The sequence below is a fragment of the Grus americana genome, chromosome 1 (assembly GCF_028858705.1).
Source record: "Grus americana isolate bGruAme1 chromosome 1, bGruAme1.mat, whole genome shotgun sequence".
Classification (NCBI taxonomy): Eukaryota; Metazoa; Chordata; class Aves; order Gruiformes; family Gruidae; genus Grus; species Grus americana.
This window is the reverse complement of record NC_072852.1, coordinates 70,731,274-70,754,677: the sequence shown is the minus strand read 5'-3', so window position 1 is coordinate 70,754,677 and position 23,404 is coordinate 70,731,274. Positions and strand designations below refer to the sequence as shown.

Below are 23,404 nucleotides of genomic sequence, written 5' to 3'. Positions count from 1 at the left end.
GTGTCAAAGTTTTCTGGTACCGATTCCCCATGCACACAACTCACGGACGCTGTGCAGGTGCAGATTTGGTTTCAAGGGAAATTCATGGCTGTTCACTTTTAACATGGACAAGCATCTGTCTCCTCCTCAGGTGTTTAAGAAACCTACTGTCAACAGCCAAGGTGATTAGGAGACATTTTCAGTGAGACAGCGGAGGAATTACGAGCGGAGATCCTGTCATTTGCTAACAGGATTAGGGGCAGATACATTCCATGCATCTCTCTGAAAGCTAATCCCGATGTGTCTTTCACCTTCATGAAAGGTAAAAAACCCTTCCATAAAACAGGCCCGTACAGATATGCAAGGTCACGTACAGCACTTTGAACAGCACACTAATGTTACAATGATTTGCAGACATCGTATAACAGCACTGCACAATTTTAACAGCTGGAAGTTTGAAGTGCAGCCATTGCAACTACACCCGCATAAACACAATAAAATATCCTGGCTTTATCCTTTCAATTAGTTTTCCCTTAGATGTGCCTGTTCCCCTTAAATTGCTGCACTCTGATCCTTATTCCAGGAGAAGTTACACTCGTAAGAAACTACCAAACAACTCACTCAGGGTAAACTATTGGAGAAAGTCTGTGGAAAGCTGAGTTCATGACGGCTGATCAATCCCACTGAAAATACAAATCTAAAAAGCCACTGTTCTTTAAAAAGGGTAAAAAAACCCCAACAAACCTTTTCACAGAACTCTAGTGTCAAACAAAAACTTCTCCCGTTTCAAAGGTTCACTAACAAATTATCTAAAAGGTATAAGTTATTCACAGAAAATACCCAGATAAAAACTTGGAAATGGAAGAAAATAACAATTTGCTTGCCCTAGAAGTGCAAGCCCTACAGTCTGTAGACTTCCAATGGGACATACGCAGAGGTATAAGGCACCTGACACAGAGAAACTGCCCTGTGGAGATACTGCGCCAGAGTAAGGGGCTTTTCTGCAATATACAGCATGTTTCCAAATCACTATGGTGAGCTTTTTTTTTTCCTTTTAATTTCAATTTCGTTCTGGAATAGCAGTTCCACATAGGGAACCAGTCAGTAATAGCTTTAAATGCTTTATACTGTGGCATCCCCACACAGATAGGCTCTGCATGGACACAGGGAGCTGAGTGGTAGTGCCAGTTGCACGTTCATAGCAAGTTATTGATCAGGTCCTGTTGGTTCTTTAGCAAATCTTCCACTGCCAAACAGCCATCCTCTGCCCTAACCGACCAGCTTCCCCTCAGCCCCTTCTGTGCTTCGTGTTCATCAGATACAGACCCTGGCCCCAAGCTTTCAGTCCTTGTCCCAGCCTGTCCAACAGGCAAAATACATTCACACTCCTCCCACGTTGGCACGCGGGTTGCAGCAGAGGGTGAGCAGCACTAACCTGGGCTGGACCTATGAGCTCTGGGTTGCTTCCAGAGTAATGCGTGCCTTTGTTGGAGAGCATAGCATTACTTTGTGTTGTGATTGTCCTTGCCTCTGCACACCACGACCAAAGCACTGGTCCACAAAGCATTGGTTTGATGCCACACAACATATACTTACTTTTATCTGCATTTCATCATACCACTAAAAGAAATGGCAGGTGCGTCCAGGGCAGCAAAGGTGAAGGAGCAAAGCAGATGGGACTACAGAAGACAGGAGTGGGACCAACAGGAGAAGGAAAGTGAGAGGAGGTGGGCATCAAGGTGGGGAAGATAGCAAAGGGCTGCCGTGGTAAGAAAGCAATATGGCTAATGGGAACAGACTGCAAGTGCAAGCAAAAGAGAGTCTAATTCCAAACGTGAGAGGAGACAAGAGATGGTAAGTTTCCATCACCAAGAAGTAAAGTCTTTTTACAGATTCAACTGACATTTTTAAAGAAAAGGTAATTGAAAAATTCATTATTAAACACACGCACACACAAATGTTCAAGCCAAGGCTTCTGGTATAATCCGTTACATTCCAGGAGTGAATGCAGACCGATGGCTACTTTCCCCTCGTAGTTATATTAGTACTTGGCACTTGCTAACTTCTTTCCATCAAAAGATCTCAACGTCCTTTACAAATGTTAATTAATCCTTGCAACCCCTTCTGACTTCCGCATGGTAGGTATTATTACTACTATAATGCCAGTTTATGGAATGGAAAAAGAGAGACATAGATGAATATACTTCTTTTAGCCTAAACTACGCAGCAGATAAGATTCTTGCTTTGGCTGCACTACTTCATGCCTGCTCCAAAACTTGTTGAAGCTACCAGGAGCTCTTCTAGCAACTTCCAAAGGGAGTTGTGGAAGGTATGTGGACTGCTTCCTCCCAGGCCCATCTCTAACAGCTGCACCGTGCTGACTTCCGTGCCTGAAAGTGTGTGAAAGCCACTGGCAGAATTGATTATCCTGGGACTTTTTTTTGCTGGCATACTGAACAAAGAGACATCCTCCCCTGAGCCCTCGCTGAGCAAGTGAAAGCCTGCCTCTCCTCTGCGTAATGCCTTCTGTTGCTAGGTACTTCCAAATCAGTACTTTACATTTTAAAAAGAGTTGTGCCTGCTGGGAAATGGGAAAGGAAGGGCAAAAAGCTAGTTTAGCCCAGGGCATCTTGCAGCCATGTCACTGCGAAAGCACCTTGGGCTTTAAGCAGGGGTCGGCATGCCTCAACACAGCCTGGCACCTTTTTGAAGCACTGAGTTGTGAACTGAGATACACTTAAGTGCCTGAAAGTATGGAAAATGGGGTGTAGGGTCCTCACCCTGCGTTTGGGAAACAAGGAGTTAGCTTGCTGCCAAACCCTTCTGCTTCTCAAGCTTCAACAGGCACAGAAAGTCAACTTGGTGAGGTAGGAATCCCGAAAGGTGATTAAGTGAGAAAACACCAGCTCTACACCAGAGAGATTTTAGTCTTACAGAAACTGTAGAAAACATCACATAGGCAGGTTTCTGTGCTCCATGGCTCTCACTGCACCCTCTTCAGTCAAACGGTGTAGGTGGGTCTGACTGCAATGTCAGCCAACCCTTCCAACACTGGCTATTGCCAGACTTCGTCTTGATTCAAAGTCAAAATATTTCCTGTCTCACCTGCACTGTAAGGCAGAAGTGTTTTAGGAAGTCACTGAGACTCCTGTAACAAGGTATTTGCACTGCAGATGGATCCTTAGAAATAACACCACCAGAGAACAGACGTTAGACTTGATCCAAATGTGCCATGGTTCACCCAAGTATCCTCTTCCTAGCAATCCATAGTAACTATTCATATACGCACACCAAGCCCATTGCAAGGGAGATGCAATTCACTTTACCCTTTTATGAAAGTTCTCACTGAATTTACGTCATGCATCCTGAAAGGCACTGGAATGGGTCAAAAAACAAGCACGGGATAGCAAATCTATGCTTAATATAGTTTTGTGAAAACATAACATTTGGCAAGCAAGGATTTGGCAATGTAAATTGCAAAATATTTGGCACAATAAAGAATTAGGACAAGCATAAGAGAATTTGAATTTCTGCTCACAAAGCGTGTGGTCCAACCTATTACCACAACTCAATTGACCAAGATGACTGAGTAAATAAGAATATGGTAATCATCTGCCTGAAGAAGATAAACTTTAGCAGCTATGAGGTAACAAAAGGGTCTGGGGATCAGCAATCCTCCAAATTGGAAAAATAAGTTAAGCCTGCTTTTAACTCAAGCTAACATGCTGGTAGTTAAGATGCTAAATATGGGATTTAGAAGGCTTCATTTGGCCCCCCTCTGCTACAAGTTCCTGCATGAGATGCTTAAACTTCTTTGTGCTTCAGTTCCCATCTGACTAACACATAGAAATACTCAGTGAAATCAATCATATAGGGGATCCAGAGGCTAGCACAATGGGCGTTACCTACATCAATAAGGTATTATAAGACCAGCTGGTCTAATGCAAACACAGGCATAAAACTTAACTCAAACACTAGCAATCCTCTGCCAATGAGGTGCTTCTGCCAGCTCAAGATGAGTATGAGACAGACTAACTGTCAGTGCTAGTGAATAGCTATAGGCAAATACAAACCATTTTTCTGGACCCTTGTCCAAAGGTTCTCAAAATACTCCTGCAAAATTACCAGACTTGGAAAGCTCCCGGGAAGGTCTCACTACCTACTTTCCTATGTTAAAGAAAAAACTACCAAATGGTTTTCTCCTCTATTTCAGCTCCCCAGAAGTTTTTCCAGTTCCTTCTCCAATTTCTTCTCACATTCCAGGCAGCCCCTGTCACTCCTCACCTAACAGCATTTTAATGGGTGTCTCCATCTTCTTCCTCCACACCTGTGAGCCCTGCGCCTTAAATTCTCCCAAGTCTGAACTTCCCTCCTGCCTACCCTTGCAACACTAGCAGCCTTTTCAGGACTCAGGCTCTCACTGAAATGATGTCATGCATCTTGAGAAGTGCTGGAAGGGACCAAAAGCCAGGCATTAGGCACTAAACAGCAAAATCTCTGCTTGCTATAATCTTGTGAAAACCATAATTATATCCTTTTTGGGGAAAGCAAACACATTGGTATGATTGCCAGGGCAGAACAGCACAAGAAACAACTAACACACAGAGAAGGTAACAGAAACAAATACCGTTTCATAGGCTCAGAGCATTCACCTTTCTACATTCAGGGGCTATAAGCATAGGACTGGATGGGAGATATCAAGCCAGACTGTCTCCTACCTGATCACTCCACAGGGTGTTGGGCAAGTTTGAAAGAGAGAGAAGGATCCAGGAAATCAAGCAAGGAATTAACCCCATGGCTATCCCAAAATGACAAAGGACCAAACGAAGCTCTCAAGATATGCACAGGACAGGAATATTTGTCCTCAACTGGATGGGCTAGAAATTATTGCTAATGCACATGCTGTCAGTGGGAAGCTTTCACTGCCATGTAGATAAGGACTGGAATACCAAGATAGCATTGCTACAGTGTTAAGAGAGCTTTTTAGCATGTTGGTAAGTCTTGAGGAAAAGCTCTATTTGCAGACAACTTTAAAACTGCTTTGCTACAGCCTTCATGGCAAATCTAACAGAGGAACCAGAAGAAAGTTAGTCCTGAGCCTTAGTCTTTCTAACTAAAGTACAAGTTTAGCTAGCTTTGGAAGCAGATGTGAGCTCTGCTAACTACGCTATGGGGCTTTTTCAAATCCCAAGAAAGAAAACTGCTGACACGATGTGTCTGACCACTCCTGTTCCAGGAGGAGGCATATGACTAAGGCCAAGATGCACAACACCATCGTACACACCCAGAATGCACACCAGTGATTTCCCTCCTGCAGGAGAAGTGCAATCCTAAAAATCTCCTGCTTCACAGAGGAAAGATGGGTGTTATGCAAAATACACGAGGCAATTATTCAACACTAGTTTAAAAATGGGAGGCTACTTTTGGAGAAATTAGTATGCAAGAGAATACGGTATGGTTGGAACACATTTGATTCGGGCTTTGCAAAATATCATGCAATACAATAGGAAGAGAGAGCTGAAAGGGAAGAACAAAAGAAAAAGGGAAAGGAAGCACATGGCAACAGAGAGGCCACCGTAGCTGGCGAGAGCTGGAAAGCCAGGAACAACCTGAAAATGAACAAAGAGACTGTAAAGGTTCCACCATGGCCATGTCAGTTTGTGATGGTGGTCCACATCATTTGTGGATGCTGAAACCTACAGTGTATTGAGCCTTGTGAGGCTCATACGTCCCATGATCCTACTGCTGAGTTACAAAACTCCACTAAAAAACAAAACAAAACAAAAAAACCCAACCAAAACCTGTAGTAAGGATTGTGCCAGGACAGCAACAGTTGTGATGCTTGAAGATACTTCTGTAATTACACTGAAGCAACTCCAGTGCTGAATGTATTGCAGATGGAATTTGGCAAGCCAGAAATCTCCTGTTCAGAAACATGTAATACATTTTTATGGCTAAAAAATCTGCAGGCAATTTGGCTACAACAAACCAAACAGAAGCCAAAATCTAACACCTTGTAGTGACAAGTGCATTGGTCTCAAGGACACACCTCTAGGACAGGCCTTCACATTTCTTAGAATATTGGGGGGAGGAAAACAAGTGCACATGGACTGCTTCCGCAGGGACTGCTTTCTCACATTTTTGAAATGCACAGCATGTCAGTTTGGAGATATTTTCTGAATAAGGTTTTAAGCTATCTGGAACAAGAATCATCTTTTTTATGTTCTGTAATACAGCAACCTTTGCCTGGAGGACCCACAGCAGGACCAGATCCCCCTGGGCAGAAGTATAAAGCAGATTGAAAGTGATCTGCAAAAGATTCAGAGTTCGGAATCAAAACTGCTTGCACAGAATTAATCCTCCCTGGTTGGCATGCCAGGTTCTGCTGCAGTCGCTCTTGCTCACAAGAATCTGAGTATTTCTCACTGTTGCTTAGCCAAGGTATATGAAAAAGTGGTGGACAGAAATTAAAAAAAGAAGACAACAAAGTTAACAAAGTCCCTGATCTTCAAGAAAGATTCTGACTTTGAGGAAGAAGAACCTGAATACAAATAGGCAGCAAACGAGAAAAACCCCACACAACCAAACCCCCAAAAAGTGGTTGTGCAGCAAGCTTTTGGGAGTAGCCTACACGTAATGGTGCATCTGTATGTTTTGGTTTATGTGAACTGGTACATCCAATCCTTGCTACTAATGCTGTTTATTTTCTTTTCTGCTTTATTATCATCCAAGTTTATCTTTCACATCCTTTGCCTACAGTAAGCTAACCTCAACAATAACAGGATATGTACTCTAGAATTACTATGATGGGGCAGGGGGGAAAGGAAAAATTTGCTTCACAAGTGACAATCAAACTGACCATGCTCAAAAGAAAATAAATAACTGACAGAGAAACCTGGGCATTTAGTGACTAGGTTAACCATTATTCCTCCTACAGTCAAAGAACTGCACCAGGACACCAGGTGGGAAGGGGGCAGCCACTTTACATCACTTGTGGTCTCCTGGTGCAGCAGGAGAGGGAATTTAAGCAGAGCCAATGCTTGGCTTGATATTTCAGTTACCAAGAGACAGAGATTGAGGGAGGAAAAGAATTTAGATATCAGCTTCTGCCCTTGCTCAAAACTTTGCTCATCATAACTCAGTTTAAAACCCGAGAAACTCTATTGACCTCAGATCTGAAGCTTGTATTTAAGCTTGGGATGCGTTACTCATCTCTGGAATTCAGTATAAGCAATTTGAAAGAAAAATAGCTAAGCAATTTAAAAAGCATCAACTAAACCTTGTAGTTAGCACTTTCCTTCCATGACAGATTTTTGAGAAGAGAGAAATTGGATCATAATACCTTGGACTAAAGTCTGATTTTTCTGACAACTACACAAACTGTTTAAATGCTTTAGATGTAGAACAACCCACATGGAAAACTGTGTTCCAACGTGCCCGCTGTTCCCTAAAAAGGTGATTACAATATGGCACTGTTAGACTTGCAAAAACTTCTCCTTACCACATCCACTTTGTGTGTCTGAGGGAGATTTCACAGCAACGCTGAACACTTGTGAAAAAGAGAAGGAAGAGGGGAGGGAAAGGCAAAGCGGGGCGCGGGGGAAGCCCTCCCTGACTTGTCTACTCTGCAAAGGATTTGAACTGCAGAAAAGAGGAACCATGTCAGCAAATGCCAAACCAATGCGATACCTGCCAAACCGCACCTTATCCTTCTCAATCAGCAAAAAAATTATCCGCTGCCTGATTTCTCTTACCTCACCAATAAAGGGCTAGGTTTTTTTCCCTTATTAGGACAGTCTCCATGCTGTAAAATTCTGGCTCTAATAAGTGGCTTTAACAATATGTGCTGCACATCAGCACAAAAGGAAAGCAACTAATAAAAATAAAACACAGGAGGAGAATAAAAGGGCTGAGTCCTAAATTAAAAGGGACGACATCAGCTTAGTTCGGGCTCCAAAATTTGATCATAGATTTTATGAAATGGAGAATTAAAATTGGAATGGATAAATGTATGAAGGCTAACATTATACAGATATATAATTATAAACTTGGCCCTGCAGCTACTTATACATGTAAGCAGCCTTACTGAAGTCAAGGAGACTTTTTTACTACACTTCAGTGCTTACACAGCTCAAAACATAAATCAAATGTCAGTATATGAAAATAGTGCAAAGAAAGGCTTTTTTAATGTCGTCTTTAACAAAATAAAATGCAAAAGGAGTGAAAAGCTACAAAGTCAGTTAGGTCTCCATATTTCAATTATTTCAACGATTGATGAAAGTGTTTTGCTTGGTCGGATTTTTAAACATGGTTTTGGATTATCTGTTTTATTTTATCTGCATTATATGGACATATATGCATATATATGGACAGAAGAACACAGAGGTCCTAAAATAATCACCAGAGAATTTCCCTGGTTATTTTGAACATTCTTGTTTTACTCTGAATTGGGAACAGGGTGGATGGGAAAGCGTGGGACTACAGGTTTGGCAGGAAAGGGAAAGGCAGGGGTATGAAGAAGCAGGATGAAGTTCTCCCACCCTCATCCCATACTGGTTGAACACCTTTGCCAACAGTGTGGCTGTGGAGGAGCTATCTGGATTTAAGATCTGCACCAACAATGAATTTTCTAGTTTTGCTGAAGCAGAAGAAAAAACCCTTGTCAGAGTGAAGTGATATGGAAAATGTTCAGGGCTGTTTTATTTTAATTCAGTCTGAAAGAAGGCAGCAAATCCTTCATCTAAGTTTTTTTAACTTTTTTTCGTTAAAATGTAGGTCAGTTTGAATCAAAAGATTAAAAAAATCAGAATGGTTTATTTCAAAAAATATTGCAAAGATGCAGCTCAATAGTTTCTTATTTAGAAAGTGTAAAAAAAAAAGGCATTTTAATTTAAAAAAAATATTTCCTCTTGTTTTCATTTAGACAAAGCTAATTTAGGAAACCTGACATGAACTCTCAACCAGTTCTGCTCTGCCCAGAACTCTCCCAATTTTTCTTCGTTTTGCTAAATTTACCTTTCATCAAGAAACAATTCTCACAGCTCATTGCAGGCATTTGGATTTCCAGAGAGCAGTGCCAGGTTGAGTCTGATTATCTCTCACCACTGTCCTGGCTTGAACCAAGGCTTGGACAGGGTGGAGAATTCAGCTCAGGGTTTTCATTAAACTCTCCAGAGTCACTTGTTCTCTGACAAAATCTTAGAAATTTGATTCTCACAGAGTTACATGACTTCAGACTCACATGGATGCCCAAAACTCCACACAAATTAATCCAGCTTTGTGCTCCCAACACCCAATGCCTTACTTGTGCTGGACAAAGAAAAACATCTTTCACTGAAGCAAGAAGGCTGTGAAATCTCAGAGGTGTTTCCTTATAGACCTGTCCTTTCTCTGCCATAATGTTTCTTCCACTAAGGATAATCTCACTCAAAAAATGTTTCAGCTCTTCCAGTAAATTTCCTCTGACCCACTATGAGGAAAGTTGCTAAATCCAGCTACAAATGTCTTGAACTGGACATTCAGTCTTCAATAGCCACTGTCCCTGTTGACATGTGAAGCAGACACCAAGGTACAGGTATTTCATTCGGGTGACAACAACTAATACATCACAAGAATGCTCTGTATAGAGAGTATTGTTACCACAGTGTTTAACGTGAATAGGTGGGTCCACCCACAGATAAATATATTTGCATCAAAAGCACTCACCTACCATCCCAAGTGTTTTGGACTTCATTCCCCGACATCAGGCACTGAAGTGCAACTTAGATATAACCAGCGCAGCTCACAAATGGACTGGACATCATAAGAAAACTGCCTATATCTTGGCTCATGGTACACTTGTCAATGTTGGGCAAGAGCCATGCTCCGAGGCTGACTGGCATTCTTAGCTTTCAAAATGGAGACAAATAGGCTCGCTACAGGCTAACATCTTTGTGCATCTGGTCTTTAGTTACATTATGTCCATCTTATTTTACTTCAGTAATGTAAAAAGGCTTTTACGAATTAAGGATTCAGGCCATTGTCCACTGGAGGACAGAAATGAAAAACATGGCCAACAGAGAAGACCAGAAGGAAGGAAAGAAATGGCTTCAGGTGAAAATGAACAGCATCGATTTTTGGAGCAGAGTTAACCAAATAACATAGTGCCACCAACATTGTTGGTGTCTGTGGAAAAGTGTCCTCTTCCACCCTTCTCCTCTCTTAACAAAACTAGCCAATTATCTGTCTTGAACATCCAGCCAAGAAACAGAAAAGATAACCTGCAATATGAAGAACCAACCAGAAAATGCTGTGAAAGAGTGACCTTTCAACAGCCAAACTGCTCATGAATGATCTATGAAGTTTGAACACAAGTCATAATTTGCTGGAAGAAAACATTCTACCTGTTGACAAGGAAGACTTCTGCTTTCCTTAGAAACTTGCACAGTAAACACTTATTTTCGTGTCCAGCAAAGTGAGCCAATTCAATCCCTGTACATTTACTATGCAGTCTTTATGTATTCAGGCCAACCAGAATGATTTCTTGGCTACAGTGAGAGCTTCTGCTTTTAATTTCTAGTGTATCAAATGCTAACAGGATTATTTTCAGCTATTTAGCAATTACAAAATTTTCTACAAATGCTACAAGTACACTGAGAGCATAGAGAGTATCTTTAAACAATGCAGTTGAAAATATAAAGGGGCCATTAGAGGACATTCGCAAGAAGTTAAAAATCACATTGTACCTCATTCAAAACAGTGCAAAAACAGTGCAATAACGGCCACCTCCTTTTCCCTGGAGAGTCTCCAGAGAATTAACTTATAAGGATTTTAATACTTTTCTTTTCCACTGCAATCTCCTGAGAAGACACAAGCACTTGAAATGATTACGTTATGCCTCAGCCTGGGAAGGGCAGTATTTCATCATGTATTTCACTGAGCAATGCTTTGAAGAAGCCTTTGTGGGTAATGCTAAAGGTGTCTTACCCGCTTTTGGCCTGAGGTCACAGAGATGTTTGTTAAAAGGGAGTAAATAATTTTCCAAATTTTGGCCACACATTTGATTTCTCTTAAGAGTCCTCACCAAAGAGAGCTTTGCTTTTCTTCCCCAAATATGCTACTGTGAGTCTCGACAAAAGAAAACCCATGCCTGGTTGTCAAGGTGTGTCTGCTCTTGTTTAGAAGCTGCTACAGGACACAAATCTCCCAAGATACAGGAAACCAACAGTACGGTAGCTAATCATGCTTTGAGAAAAAGGGACTGAATTGCTTTCACTCAGACATAATTTCACCAACTTCAGTGAACTCACTTCATATAACACGCTGCGGGTGCTACAGCGTACACAAGCTAGAGCATTCCTCCCAGCACTCACCCAACACTTCGGAGATACACCCGGCATAAAGTTAGCACACTGCTGATTCCCTCTCTCAGCTGCAGGGGACTGGAGGAGAATCTCTCTCAGCAAGGATATTCAATGATTTCTATTTTTTAAGTAAAACAGCCGGACCCTGATATCTAGCTAAACCAGCCCCAATGCAGACCAGTGAAAGGGTCCAAGGGTCACCTCAGAGGCTTCAGCCTGGGTCGCTGCGCTCAGGGCCAGTTCCCCACAGCAGGCAGCAAGAGTCAAGGTTTCCACCAGTTCTGAAAGCACTAAAGTGCCCTGATCTCACCCACTTTGCCCTTTCCTGTCCCTTGCTTTCTTTTCGCACTGGTTGCAGAGAAACTGGTGCTCTGCCGCGGCTGCTCCCCATTCCCGTATAGCAATACGGGAGGGTTGGCTACCGCGGCTTGTGGCTGTATTCCGCCACAGACCAACACAAAACAAACCCATTTGACAAGCTCTTAGTTAAATTATTATTTATTGCCCAATTTCTGAAATCGTGATGAAGGATTTCAGATTCCTGGAAGGGACTTCTTGGAGGGGCTGAGTTTCAGAAATCCCCGAGTTCCCACTCCCTCCAAGAGCACAAGATTTCATGCTGGCAACTCCAAAAACAGGAACCCAGAAATCCCAGTTGCTTTTCAAAACATCTCCCAAATTTTAAAAAAAACCCTGATATAAACCACAGTATTTTAGAAACATCATTGTGTCCTGTTTCCCATCCTTCAACATATAAGGCAGACAAACAAAACAGTAACACAGGACCCAAATAAAGCAGATCATTTCTTTGGCGATATTACACGGGCTAATCGATTTTCTTCTCTCGCTTCCCTCCCACATTCAAGGATGAATGTGTCATGAGGACTTTATTTACTCAGAGAATTAAGCAATCTGAGTTATGCGAAAGCTTTCACACAAACTATGGAACTTCTGCAAACTTCCCATTAACAGAACTCCGATTAGCAACCAGTCCTTCCAACATATTCTTTGTCCACTGAACAAAACAATTTAAATTCTGCAATTCAGGTAAGAGAAATACATAAATGCAAAGACTTTTCCTTTAGACAATAGAGCACAATATCGCAAAAAGAGGAGTAAAAGAACCGTGTTTGCATCCAATGCTTATTCCCCAGTTCAACCAGCTTCCCAACTTGTTACATCATTTCGTTCCCCTTTCTCATTGCCACCATCCAGCACTTCCTACACAATACCAAAAGGCTAAATCCATACAGATATCATACTCACTTGGAAAGGCTTGACAAGTTCTGCCTGCAGTATGATCTGCTGATCATGTCTGCAGCGTATGAATCAGTGCAAACTGCTGCCAGCTCCAGGGAGCAAATGGACGGACGATCAGGGCGTGGAATGAGATAATAAAAATGCCATTATCCTTTCAGGCATGCGAGACTCATTGGATGCTCTTTCCACCCCACAGGTTAACCATTTGGTCGGTCCTGTAGCTCCCGTAATGACACTCTCTATTTGCCTATCGTCAAGCTCATTATCTATCTTGTATCCTCCTCCCCTCCTTTCTCCCCCCTCTGCACTGTGATCATATGATTATTATTTTTTTTTACTGTATTCTCTCTAATAGAGCCTCTTTGCTATGTCTGGGCCCCCAGTTACAGAAATTCCTGCAGATTTCTCAGCTGCTCAACTTGACTGACAAATGCTTGCTTCCCATTCAGCTTTCACAAGAAATGCTTCTGTTTAGCAAGCTTGCCTGAGCACCGAGAAGCCCGAGCACTGCACAGAGGTGCCTTCACAAGTATTTGCTTGTAGGAAAGTCACATTCCAGCCTGCCGAGAGATGATGAGGGGAGAGGACCCAAATATAAAACAATGGTCCGGAAACAGTCCTCCCTTTTGATCATACATCATTGCCTAAGCATTTTGCAGGCACTTTCACCCAGTCTAACTTGTGAAAGGTCAAGCTGGATCAGATAGCTCAAAAGACTGGAGGGTGATGCCAAACAGGAACAAATCTGGGGAGGTGGGAAGTAGCTGCTAGTTCAACTGCAGTCAGGGTAAAACCATCTTGTGTTTAGCAAAGGGATTAAAAACAGGGCTGGAACTAAATCCAGCCTAACAGACTCTCCTCAGTGTTCTTCCATCTATTCCATCTAATCCAGTGAATGAGGCAGGAAACAGAAATGCAAACAAAGTGATTTAAATAGAGGCACCACCACTTACCATGATTTCACATGCTTGGCTCTCATACCCCTTTAAGCCCATATATGTGAGTAAACTGAAACAGCTTACTGTGCAGTCCTGCAGCCATTCCACCCCAGGCTCTGATCTTGTGGGTGGGTGTGGATGGATTAGTACTCCAAAGGGAAATCTCTACTGCAAGCTCTCCCTTCTGTGGGAAGGAGTATGTGGGTTCAGTAGGTGGCACTCATACCTTGAAGTGAGCACCGAGGCAAGCCTCTGCATCAAGCCATGAAGGATGCTGGATGTCCAGGGAGGCATCAACTTTGACAGCTTTTTTTTCTCAGAGCTTGCAAGAAACTAATGGCTGCACTTTGCACAGGGCACTGATATTCACTTACATTCTGCTCAAATCCAGCACTCAATAATTGGGGTTTTTTCCTTCCAAAAACTCCCTCTACGGTTTCAAGGAGATAAGATTTTTGTGAGAAGGTAACAATCTTGTGCTTTATAGGTAGGTCAGGGATTCCCATGCAAGAATGTACAGGCTCAGGGCTTTTTGCACGCTTAGAAACAGATCTGCAATATCTCAAGAGGCTGCTATTTCTTCACACAGACCTTCTGCAGACCCAGCCCCTTGTTCTAAAATACATGTAAAACCCCCATTTTTTAGCGTATAAAATATACTGGAATTCTGATCTAGAGCAAGGAAAGGCCAACAGTGCTGACTGCAAAGGGAGAAAAACATGGTTTCCATTTCTGTGATGGCAGAGAGATCTCCAGCTGAGATGAAGGTGCAGCAGGCAGGCCATCTCTATTTCTTTCACTCTGTCCTCAAGGGAAAGAGGGCACATAAGGGAACGTGAATGTGTAGAGCCCTTTAAAAATGCCAATGAGAAAGGAGTCATCTTTACTCTTCCTGGAAAAGGCATTTCTACTGCTGGGGAATTACAGAAGCACAATTCTTCCCTCTGGAAGAGCGTTAGTTAAAGAGAGATTGTATCACTGTTCTGCCAAAATATACATTTTAATCAGATGCCAGATGTAAGAGTTAATGTTTATGAAACTATAAACTGGGTTCCAAGGCAGCTCTACAGATTTCTAATACAGGTCTGTATTTACTACTGTGTCACAGAAACATTTTTTCTCCAGTTGAGTGAGTTCTACACCCTTTCCAATCCATCCTGGAATAGTTCAGTTATTGCAGTGCTCACAAAAAAACCTGTTTCCATGCAGGATAAAAGCAAACTGACTATTCTCTAAAACATTACACTCTACATCTTCAAAGAATAGTTCCAGATTTTTCAAAAATCTCCCCTGCTGTCATACAGATTTTGGCTCTAGATGGCAAATCTGACCTATTTGTTGGGTCATTAGGAACAGGGGAAGCCTCTTGCACGTGTAGTAGACCCCAGAACCATTTAAAAATGTCCCCCTTAGTCTAAGACAGTCAGAAAAATCACAGTTTCTTTTTCTTTGCTTTTCCAAATACTGTTTTGAATTATAGAAGTCTGGAGGACAACTTCACTCTAGATGAAGCAAATCCCACTTTCAAACAGTATCGGTCTCTCTGCCCAATTGTCTGTAGTGTTAAACTGTGAGAGGTATCCTTGTCAACAACTGCTCAAAACACTCTGCAAGTTGGTGTCCTACATATTAATTTTTAATTTGACAGCACTAGTGTTGATTATTTTTTTCCCCCATCCAGAAATTGCTACAGCCATGATTTGTCACACTTGCAAAGCTGCATGATCAAATGCGCAATTCCGGACACAGGCATGTGAATCCGCTGCGTACAGGCAACAAGCATACTGCCAACTGGACTTGGGCTAACCCATATAAGCAGCATAATGCTGTACTGGTGAGTGCCCAGGAGGCTTCACCTTCAGCTGTACTTGGAGCTGTGTCCATCATTTAAGTCATAAGGCCCATTCAGCTGAGGAACATCACCGTTTTCACAAGAACTACAGGGACATTTTGTGATTCGGTTTGCAACACAGAGGAGGGCTCCGCCAAGGCGAGCGCGTGCGATACCAAGCATTCACGTTCAGTTGGGTGCGGACCCAACAGGTCTGTAGTTTACAGCAATGAAGAACTGGTTCCCCTGAAAGAGGCTGACACAGCCAAGATTTTGCCATGCTTGCAACCCCTTTAAAAAGAAGTGGGAGGAGGATCTGAGTCAATTATAGATCCTTGCACTTAATAATCTCTTTTTTTATTTCGAAACCAAACTTTTGTTGTTTACTTTCTTCAGTAACTTAACTGTGAGGGATACTCTCAGCGCACTGTGGCCCTGAGGTGAAGATTTTGCATGTGGAGCAGCAAGACGCAAATCACCTTCCTCTAGGATCATTATAAAAATTCACATGGGCATCTAAAGCATGAAAAATTATGGGGGGAAGGAGATGCATGTCTCAACCTGCTTTCCTTGTATGTTCTGATGCTTCAGAGATTATTACTTGGCTCTAGGACACCAAGACCCCTGAGGTAGACACTAGAAAGAGAAAAAACTAAGTAAACAAACACTAACTAAACTAGGGCACTTGAGAGGTGTCATTCATGCCAATGAACTCGAGTCAAATGGTTCTGTAAGAGTATAGGCTCACCTATTACAATAATGAAAGGAACTACAGGGCCTTTCTTAGCTTCTCACCATTAAAAGCAGCAAAACGAGGAGGAGAAAGGAGACGTGAGAGCTTTCCAAAAGGAAATTATTACTGGGAGGTTCCAACATCTACTCATACTAATAAGAGGAATGTCCAGAGGTCATCCAGAGAACCACTTAATGTTTTGTTTATTTTTACTTTAACCATTCCTGCATGTGAGGCAGGGTTTTCAGTGAGCTGATCACAATAGCCTATGAATCCTTTTTCTTCTGAGATTGTAGTGAATTTAGAACCTTACAGAGGCACACGCACTGTCCAGACCATGCTTTTCCATATGTAGCCTATTCCTTTCTGTACCTGTTTTGTCAACAGCAGATTTGCTGTGCTGCTCACTGTTCTTGTCCTGTTATTCAAATACCTTCATGTTTCTTTAGCTCTTTCTTTAGCCCTTTTCCAACTTGAGGCAGTTTTAAAATGGGCAGGCAAATAACTTACAGAAACGTATCCGATTCGTTTCAGAGACAGTAAATAGCTCACCATGCACCACCTCTCCTCTGTCCCACTAGTCTGAAAAAAGTAGGCAGACTTGTAGAGAACTTTGCAAAGCTACTGGCATTTTGCAAAAGAAACAGAACTCTGTTTTTTATGAAAATCCATTCTAATGACATTAACATCTGCTCCTTGTTTGAAGAATATTTTTAACTGTTCCCTCCCTGGGAAAATGAAAGATGCCACAGTCTATTTCACGTTCTCACGGAGCAGACAAACTCTGTTGGTTTCTTTTAAGGTCTGTTCTGAAATGCCCCAATACAGTTCATTGCAGGGAACTCAGCGTATGCATCTCACGGGGCAAAAAGCATTTGCATTCACCCTCCTATGAGATCACACTCTAGGACACTGGCATGTGAGCAGGGACTTCGTTTCACAGGTGAACGCCACTTGGTGTATTAAATCATATGCCGTAGGTAAAGTGTGGCAACCCATACATAATGTCTTGGAGTAAATCTCTTGAGTATTCATAAAAACAAGGCTATGTACTTCATCATCAAATAATACTGAACTGTCTCTTACTATGGTGTTTTGTTGGGGTTTTTTCCCAGTTCAGATTTAAATATCTCAAGTAATGGAGATTCTGCCATTTCCCAATGGTAAGTCTTCCGCACTCTTACAGGGTTCAGTACTAAGAAGTCATCCAACTGCTATGACATCTATTCCTCCCTTTATTTTTGAACTGTAACCCATAGTTATATCTACCTGGATGCCTACAAGCAGCAGCAGTGCCAAAAATTTTAATGTCTTCAGTGAAACCTGTGAGAAATACTTACCCGGCCATGTAAGTGGATATATGTATTAAAATACATACTCAGACTGGAATATGTAGTTTTGGGTTTGAACATATGCATGTGCAAATCATGGAGGCACACGCAGAGTTTGCATGCTCATATGGACACATTATTATGTAGTTAATGCCTTACCAGACGATAGAACTATTTGCATAGCCAAGTTCTGCAGGATTAGGAACACAACCCTGTACATCAAAACACAAGAGCCTGAAGCCTGAAATTGTAAACACTTGCAATAATGCACTTCCAGATACTGAAGACCCATATAGAACCCATGAAGCACTCTATCCTCTGATGCCTGCTTTGCTGGGACAGGCTGGCCCTGGATAGCGCACGCAGCAGTTTGGTCCGCTGCAGGGAAGAGAATTTAATTTTCTCTGACTGTCCTCAGTTCTTGAGGTATTAATATTATCCTGCTTCTCACATGGAAAAGTTACTGACTGCATGTACGGCTGTAGCAGTAAACAAAACAAACTCCAAGACAAGTGTTAAAATTGTATTCCAAGGAGAACTTCCACTGTAAATTGAAACTTGATTAGGAAAACATATTTGCTGGTGTTTGCATTCTCTATCAGTTACTTATGGGGCAACGCACAATCCAGAAACAAAGCAGCATAATATTTCACAGGTGTGATAGACTATTTCCACCAAAGCATAACTTTTGTTTTATGTCATGTTTTCACTGTTTTCAAATAAACACTAAGATCCAAACAAGAGTGTCCCTATAACAGCCGGGATATCGCTACCTTCTGGTCATTTGAACTGAAATGGAGGAAACCATACGAGGGAAGCATTCACAAAGGTCATCTTTACCTCCTCTCCCTTTTCCCTGGCACTGTCACTAGCGAGGGACAGACTCGGGTCCCCTCCTGCTCTGAGCAGGAGCCCATTTCTCTCCAGCCGCCAGCAGAGCAGAAGGAAGAGCCATCGTTTCCCCATCCACTTCCGCACGCATTCTTTTGGGCTTTACGCATTTCAGGGACACGTGCCAATTCTCATAGCAATGAAAAGCAATCTATTATTTTGGCTGGCAAATTTTAAAATTTGCTGTCTCTCATTTATACCTGAACTGTAGCTTGCTTGGAGCAATAACTGCTATTAATAAATTTCAGCTTTATCAGTGAGAAGGATAGTACTCAAAGCCCAGACCTGTGATTGGACTTGTAGGACTTCTGCTTACAGCCACGTAGGACAATACCTGCAGAGTCCACAAAACAGAAAGTTGAATAAGCTGCCCATAGTGTAGATACAAGTTCTCTCCGCCCCGTTTGTGGCAATAGTTAATTTCAATAACATTTTCAACAAGAGGTTTTATATAAAATTATTAATGTTATTTTTAATACATTAATGAGCACATTCCAAACATTACTATTCACTTCAAACTTAGCCACAAAAGCCAGAAAGAGCCACAATATGGTAAGTGTGATACAAACATAGAGGATAGGTGCATCCCTAGCCAAAACAGATTATGACTTGATTTTACTGCTGAGCAGGCATGGGTGGAAGCCTAAGGCACAGCTCCTTAAGAGACACCCCAGCAAACAACAGCAAACTTGAGAAGTGTGAAGCATGGGATCTATTCACACTTGTGTGCCACCACATACCAGTGAGAGCATCCACTGCTCCACTGCTTCGTTTCAGTCTGAAGCCATGGTCCGAGTCCAGGCTTCAGGCTTGATCCTTCCCTGCTGGAAGAGTTTATCTAAACGTGTGCACAGGCACACAAGCACGCAGCTCTGGAAAGAGAAGAGCATTTCCTGCTGGGCCGATTTATGGAGATGTTCCTGTACCAAAAGCTCCTATCTTATGATACTCTGAATTTTACTGGTGAACAACTTCCAAGCCCCAGTCGGGATCTCGACTTCACAAACAACCCAATAAACTCAGCTAGCAGAAGCCATCTGAATTCCACCAAAGGCAGCAACTGTTCAACAGCTTATGCCACTTGAACAGCTTGGAGGTACTCAAAATGCAAACCTCAACTAGAAATACTCAGTTTGGGCTTCTCCTATCCCTAAACTTAGCTTAAAAATATCAAATTAGAGCCTCAGACAAGGACCCTGCCTTGTGCAGGTTAATGAGCAGTTATACCCCATCAGACTGGACCGCTCATTTTTAATATCTGGTAACGGCCCTTAGGTGTTTCAGAAGGGCCTTTATTTCACTAGCTGCAGAGGGATCACCAACTAACCGGATGCTCCCAGGAACTTTTGGAGAGCAAACAGTGTCAGTTTATTTAATAACTTTCAAAGTGAAACTGAAATCTTGTCCAAATCATGTCTCCTCTGATTTAATTAAAAAGCACCACACATACTGCACTGCTCTGTTAATCATTAACAAAGTTAATTGAAGACAGAAGATGAGTCTTTTCTTTTCTTTCCTTCAAAAGCCTCCAGCCAGTCGAAAACTTCAAAAAACATTCCAAAAAAAGACCAGTACAGTATGATTTTTGTTAGAATGGTCAACACGTTGGTATGTTTTTTCCCCTTCTTCTGTATTTCTGATTCCTATAGGAATGCATGTTAAAAGACAGGGGGGTTGTTTTTTTCTTGCTTGGCAAAATACCTTTCCCAAATTTTCTAAATATTGCCTGGTATTTGCGTCAATATGACAGTCATTGGGTTTGACAGGAATCAGATTGCTAAACCCACACAAAAATGCTTTGGAAATAAGGGGCTAGTTATACATTCAATTTCATTCAAAGCTACTTCAGCAAACTGGCAAGGAGTGGATCTGAACCATCTCCATTATTCCTTCACTTCTGTGGTTCAAAACCAAGGTTTCTTCAGCATACTAATCTCTGTCCTAACTTTCAGAGTCACTTGCGACTCCTGCTGTCTGATAAATCTCCTTAGCACTCCCGTCCCAATCCATTTTCACTTTCCAAGATGACCTAGCAACCCATGAAACATTCTCCCTGTGCAGCAAGTCTTTCCAACTTCTTCCAGGGAGGAACCGAATAAGAAATTAAACAGTGTTAGAAGTGTATCACTTTGTGTACTATTCAAGAAATAGGATACATCCAACATCTATTTTCCCAATACTTCTCCTTTTTTGAAGGAGACCAACACATAAAAAAACCCAACCAACCAACCAAAACGCTCACACCACCACACAACCCACCAAAAACCCCACCAAAACAAACAAAAAAACCCGCCAAACACCCACAGAAAAGGTTTCTTTCTTCACTTTCTTCAGGTCTTAGGGAAATCTAAACACAAAATCTTCTAGTCTCATCGGTACAGTTGTTATCTAATGGGATTTCCCTCTTGAAAGCAACAAAGGGTCAAGGCTGAACACTTCCACAAGGCCTGTCATATCAGATCAGGATGGCACTCCGTCAAGGCTGGATTCTTGCCTCCAGTCATGGCTCACACCTAATGTTTTAGAGGAAAGCAATGGGAAAAGAAAAAAGCAAACCACACTGCACCTGGTCCATTGAGCAAAGCTCTCTCCCTGCACTGCAAAATTCCTCTCTGCCCCCTGCAGGCAGGCAGCTGGGGCTCTGCCACGTACAGTCGTTGCTGTCTGCACTGCAGGGTCTTTAAAAAAAAAAAAAAAAAAGTAATTTATTGCAGGGTAATACACATAAAAGGGTGTCAAGGAGTTAAAATGAAATCACCATAAATGTTCAGTATTCGCATCACAGCATGTGTGTCAGGACATAATGATCTGGGGACTTATATTATTCCAATGTAATAAAGACCCAACTATATTTTTTCTTTGTTCTCTGCTTACCCAAATGCTAATACATATTTCTGCACTGCAGTACCTGAAATCTGTTGTAATTTAGTAACAACTGCACATGAAGAACTCCTTAAGCACCGTGTATCTGTTTCCCAGCTTCTCCTGGAAAACGTTGCTCTTGGGCCACACCTAACACTATCAGGATGGGCCAGTTCTGAGCAAACTCACAAGCCCGTGATTTCTTCCCATCTGCTCTGTACACCCTCACACCCATGTTAAGGGGCTCGACCTGTCTGCAAAAGGATGGTCTAAGGTGCTCGTGGGTGCAGGACGGGCTCCAGACCTCACCCACGCTACCCGGACAGCCTGGGTGGAGGTAAGTGCAAGCACATTACAAACAGCCGCCCGGCTCAGCACCTCCTGAGCACAGCCCAGCACACCAGGGCCAGCTGGCAGCAGGCACCATGGACTGGAAGCCCTGGACTGTGGGCCTAAACGCTTCAGCATCTGAACCGTTCACCAGTCAGGCAAGAGCACGTGAGGAAAGCCTCTCGGCTCTGATCTTCTGCTGAGCATGCTCAAGCCCCTGGCACACGTGCGTAGCCTTGGGTGCTCTGTCAGCACAAAACCGTGAGCTGCTTGGGAGGCAGACCCCTTGTGAAGGAAGAAGAGGGGCAGCCCTTTCACTGTACATGGGTCATTTTGTTATTTTTCTAAGTCTGTTTTTGTTTTCATTTTGAAACATACATCAAGACGTCCATGAAGAAATAAATTTGTAAACAAACATCTGTGCAGTGCTCTCCATTTGAAGACAGAGCCTGTTTCAACTCTTCACCATGGTTCATGGACTTAGGAAAGCACCTCTGTCTTCTCAGCAGCCAGCGACTGAAAGATGAAGCGGCACCATGGGGGTGACAGGCCAAGTCCCCAAGCTGCAAGACTGCAACCTGGGAATGCTTCTTTGCCACAGCAGGGTTACATCCCTCTTTCAAAACCTACCCATCATCACAACATCCTAAAGATTTCTTCTCATTGCTTGGAGAGATGGGCCAGATGACGGGGGTAACCTCAGAGACACCTGAGCAGGGATGAGGTGACATGCATTCCCCACCTCTTCTGTGGGTGTAACGCAGGATCTTGCATGAGGACTGTAACCAGTTAGTGTACCTAGATAAGCATCCAAGCAGTTTGGGTAACAGAATGAGAAAAGCCTCGGAGATCTGAGAGTAGAAAAAGTAAATGTGTTCACGTGTGTGTGTCAACCCTTGTACCTTGTGATTGCATTCTATGTACTTTACTATCAAAACGTGGCTGTGTTACAGCTTTTTTAGGGGAAACTGACAAATATGGAATTATTTCCTTCCCACAGTCTTTAAAACCCAACTACTGGACCACTCTCACAACAACCAGCATCCTTTTCCAATTCTTCTGGATTTTCCATGTCACTGCATAGTGTTCTTTGGGACTTGATTTGGGTACAAAAATACACCTTCCTCAAATTTGCCCTACGCAGTGAAGTTTTTTGGCATGCTCTAAGATGGCGAAGAAAGAAAGGGCCTGAACCTCAGCTGTTCTTTCAGTCGGCAAAGAACAGGCAAATCCCCTTTGCCACTACTGAACAGAAAAGAAGCCTTCATCAGTTCTGACCAGACAGGATGGTGTTGCATCCTCTGCAATCTTCCAGTAGTCTCCCTTTTCCGTTCAATTCCTTATATTAAGACAGAAAAACTATAAGTGACTTAACAGAAATGTAACTTTTTCCCAAAACCAGCTGACAGACTTGTCTTCAAGGAGATCTAAGTAACATAGTTATCGAAAGAGTCAATAGCAGTCCAACTTGAATAGAGAAAAATCGACCCACTGGCTACAAAGAAAAATAATTTTCATTTTCAAAAGGCAAACCTCCCCTCCAGATCTCCTAAAAGCTGCAGCCTGAGCTCTAGAGCTGTCGCTATAGCTTCATAAAGATGTTTTGTGCCCTGAGAGAAGGCTTCAGAGCATCACATTTTATGAATAAACTTCATGGGATGGGAAGGATTCCAGGAACTCCTCCTCCACAGACTCTCAGGGGTTTTAGAAGCTCTAAAGAAATTAAAGCATGTGCAGTATTACACTCTTCCTCCTAAAATAAGTCATTATAACAGGAACTTATCCTTCCAGTCTAAACAACTTACATTGGGGAAAGTGAGCATTTTCTATCACTCCAAAACAGGAAGCTGGAGACAAACCAGTTCTTAGAGCACCATCTTTGCACTTACAGAGCTTCTGACCAAGAT

At 42.4% G+C, this 23,404-nt stretch overlaps 1 protein-coding gene across 16 annotated transcripts in view; it reads right to left on the bottom strand.

The window, feature by feature from the left end:
- CALD1 (caldesmon 1) overlaps positions 1–23,404 on the bottom strand; it is a 203,380-nt gene that overhangs the window by 45,337 nt on the left and 134,639 nt on the right. For 3 of the 16 annotated variants that reach the window (XM_054813242.1, XM_054813245.1, XM_054813246.1), the window contains exon 1: positions 12,588–12,829. The exons of 11 other annotated variants lie outside the window; for them this stretch is intronic. In XM_054813242.1, coding sequence (XP_054669217.1) covers positions 12,588–12,634 — 47 coding nt within the window. In that variant the 5' untranslated portion in view covers positions 12,635–12,829. Of the gene's footprint in view, positions 1–12,587; positions 12,869–23,404 lie in introns of those variants that run through there. 2 more of the 16 variants (XM_054813253.1, XM_054813254.1) reach the window with 2 other exon arrangements.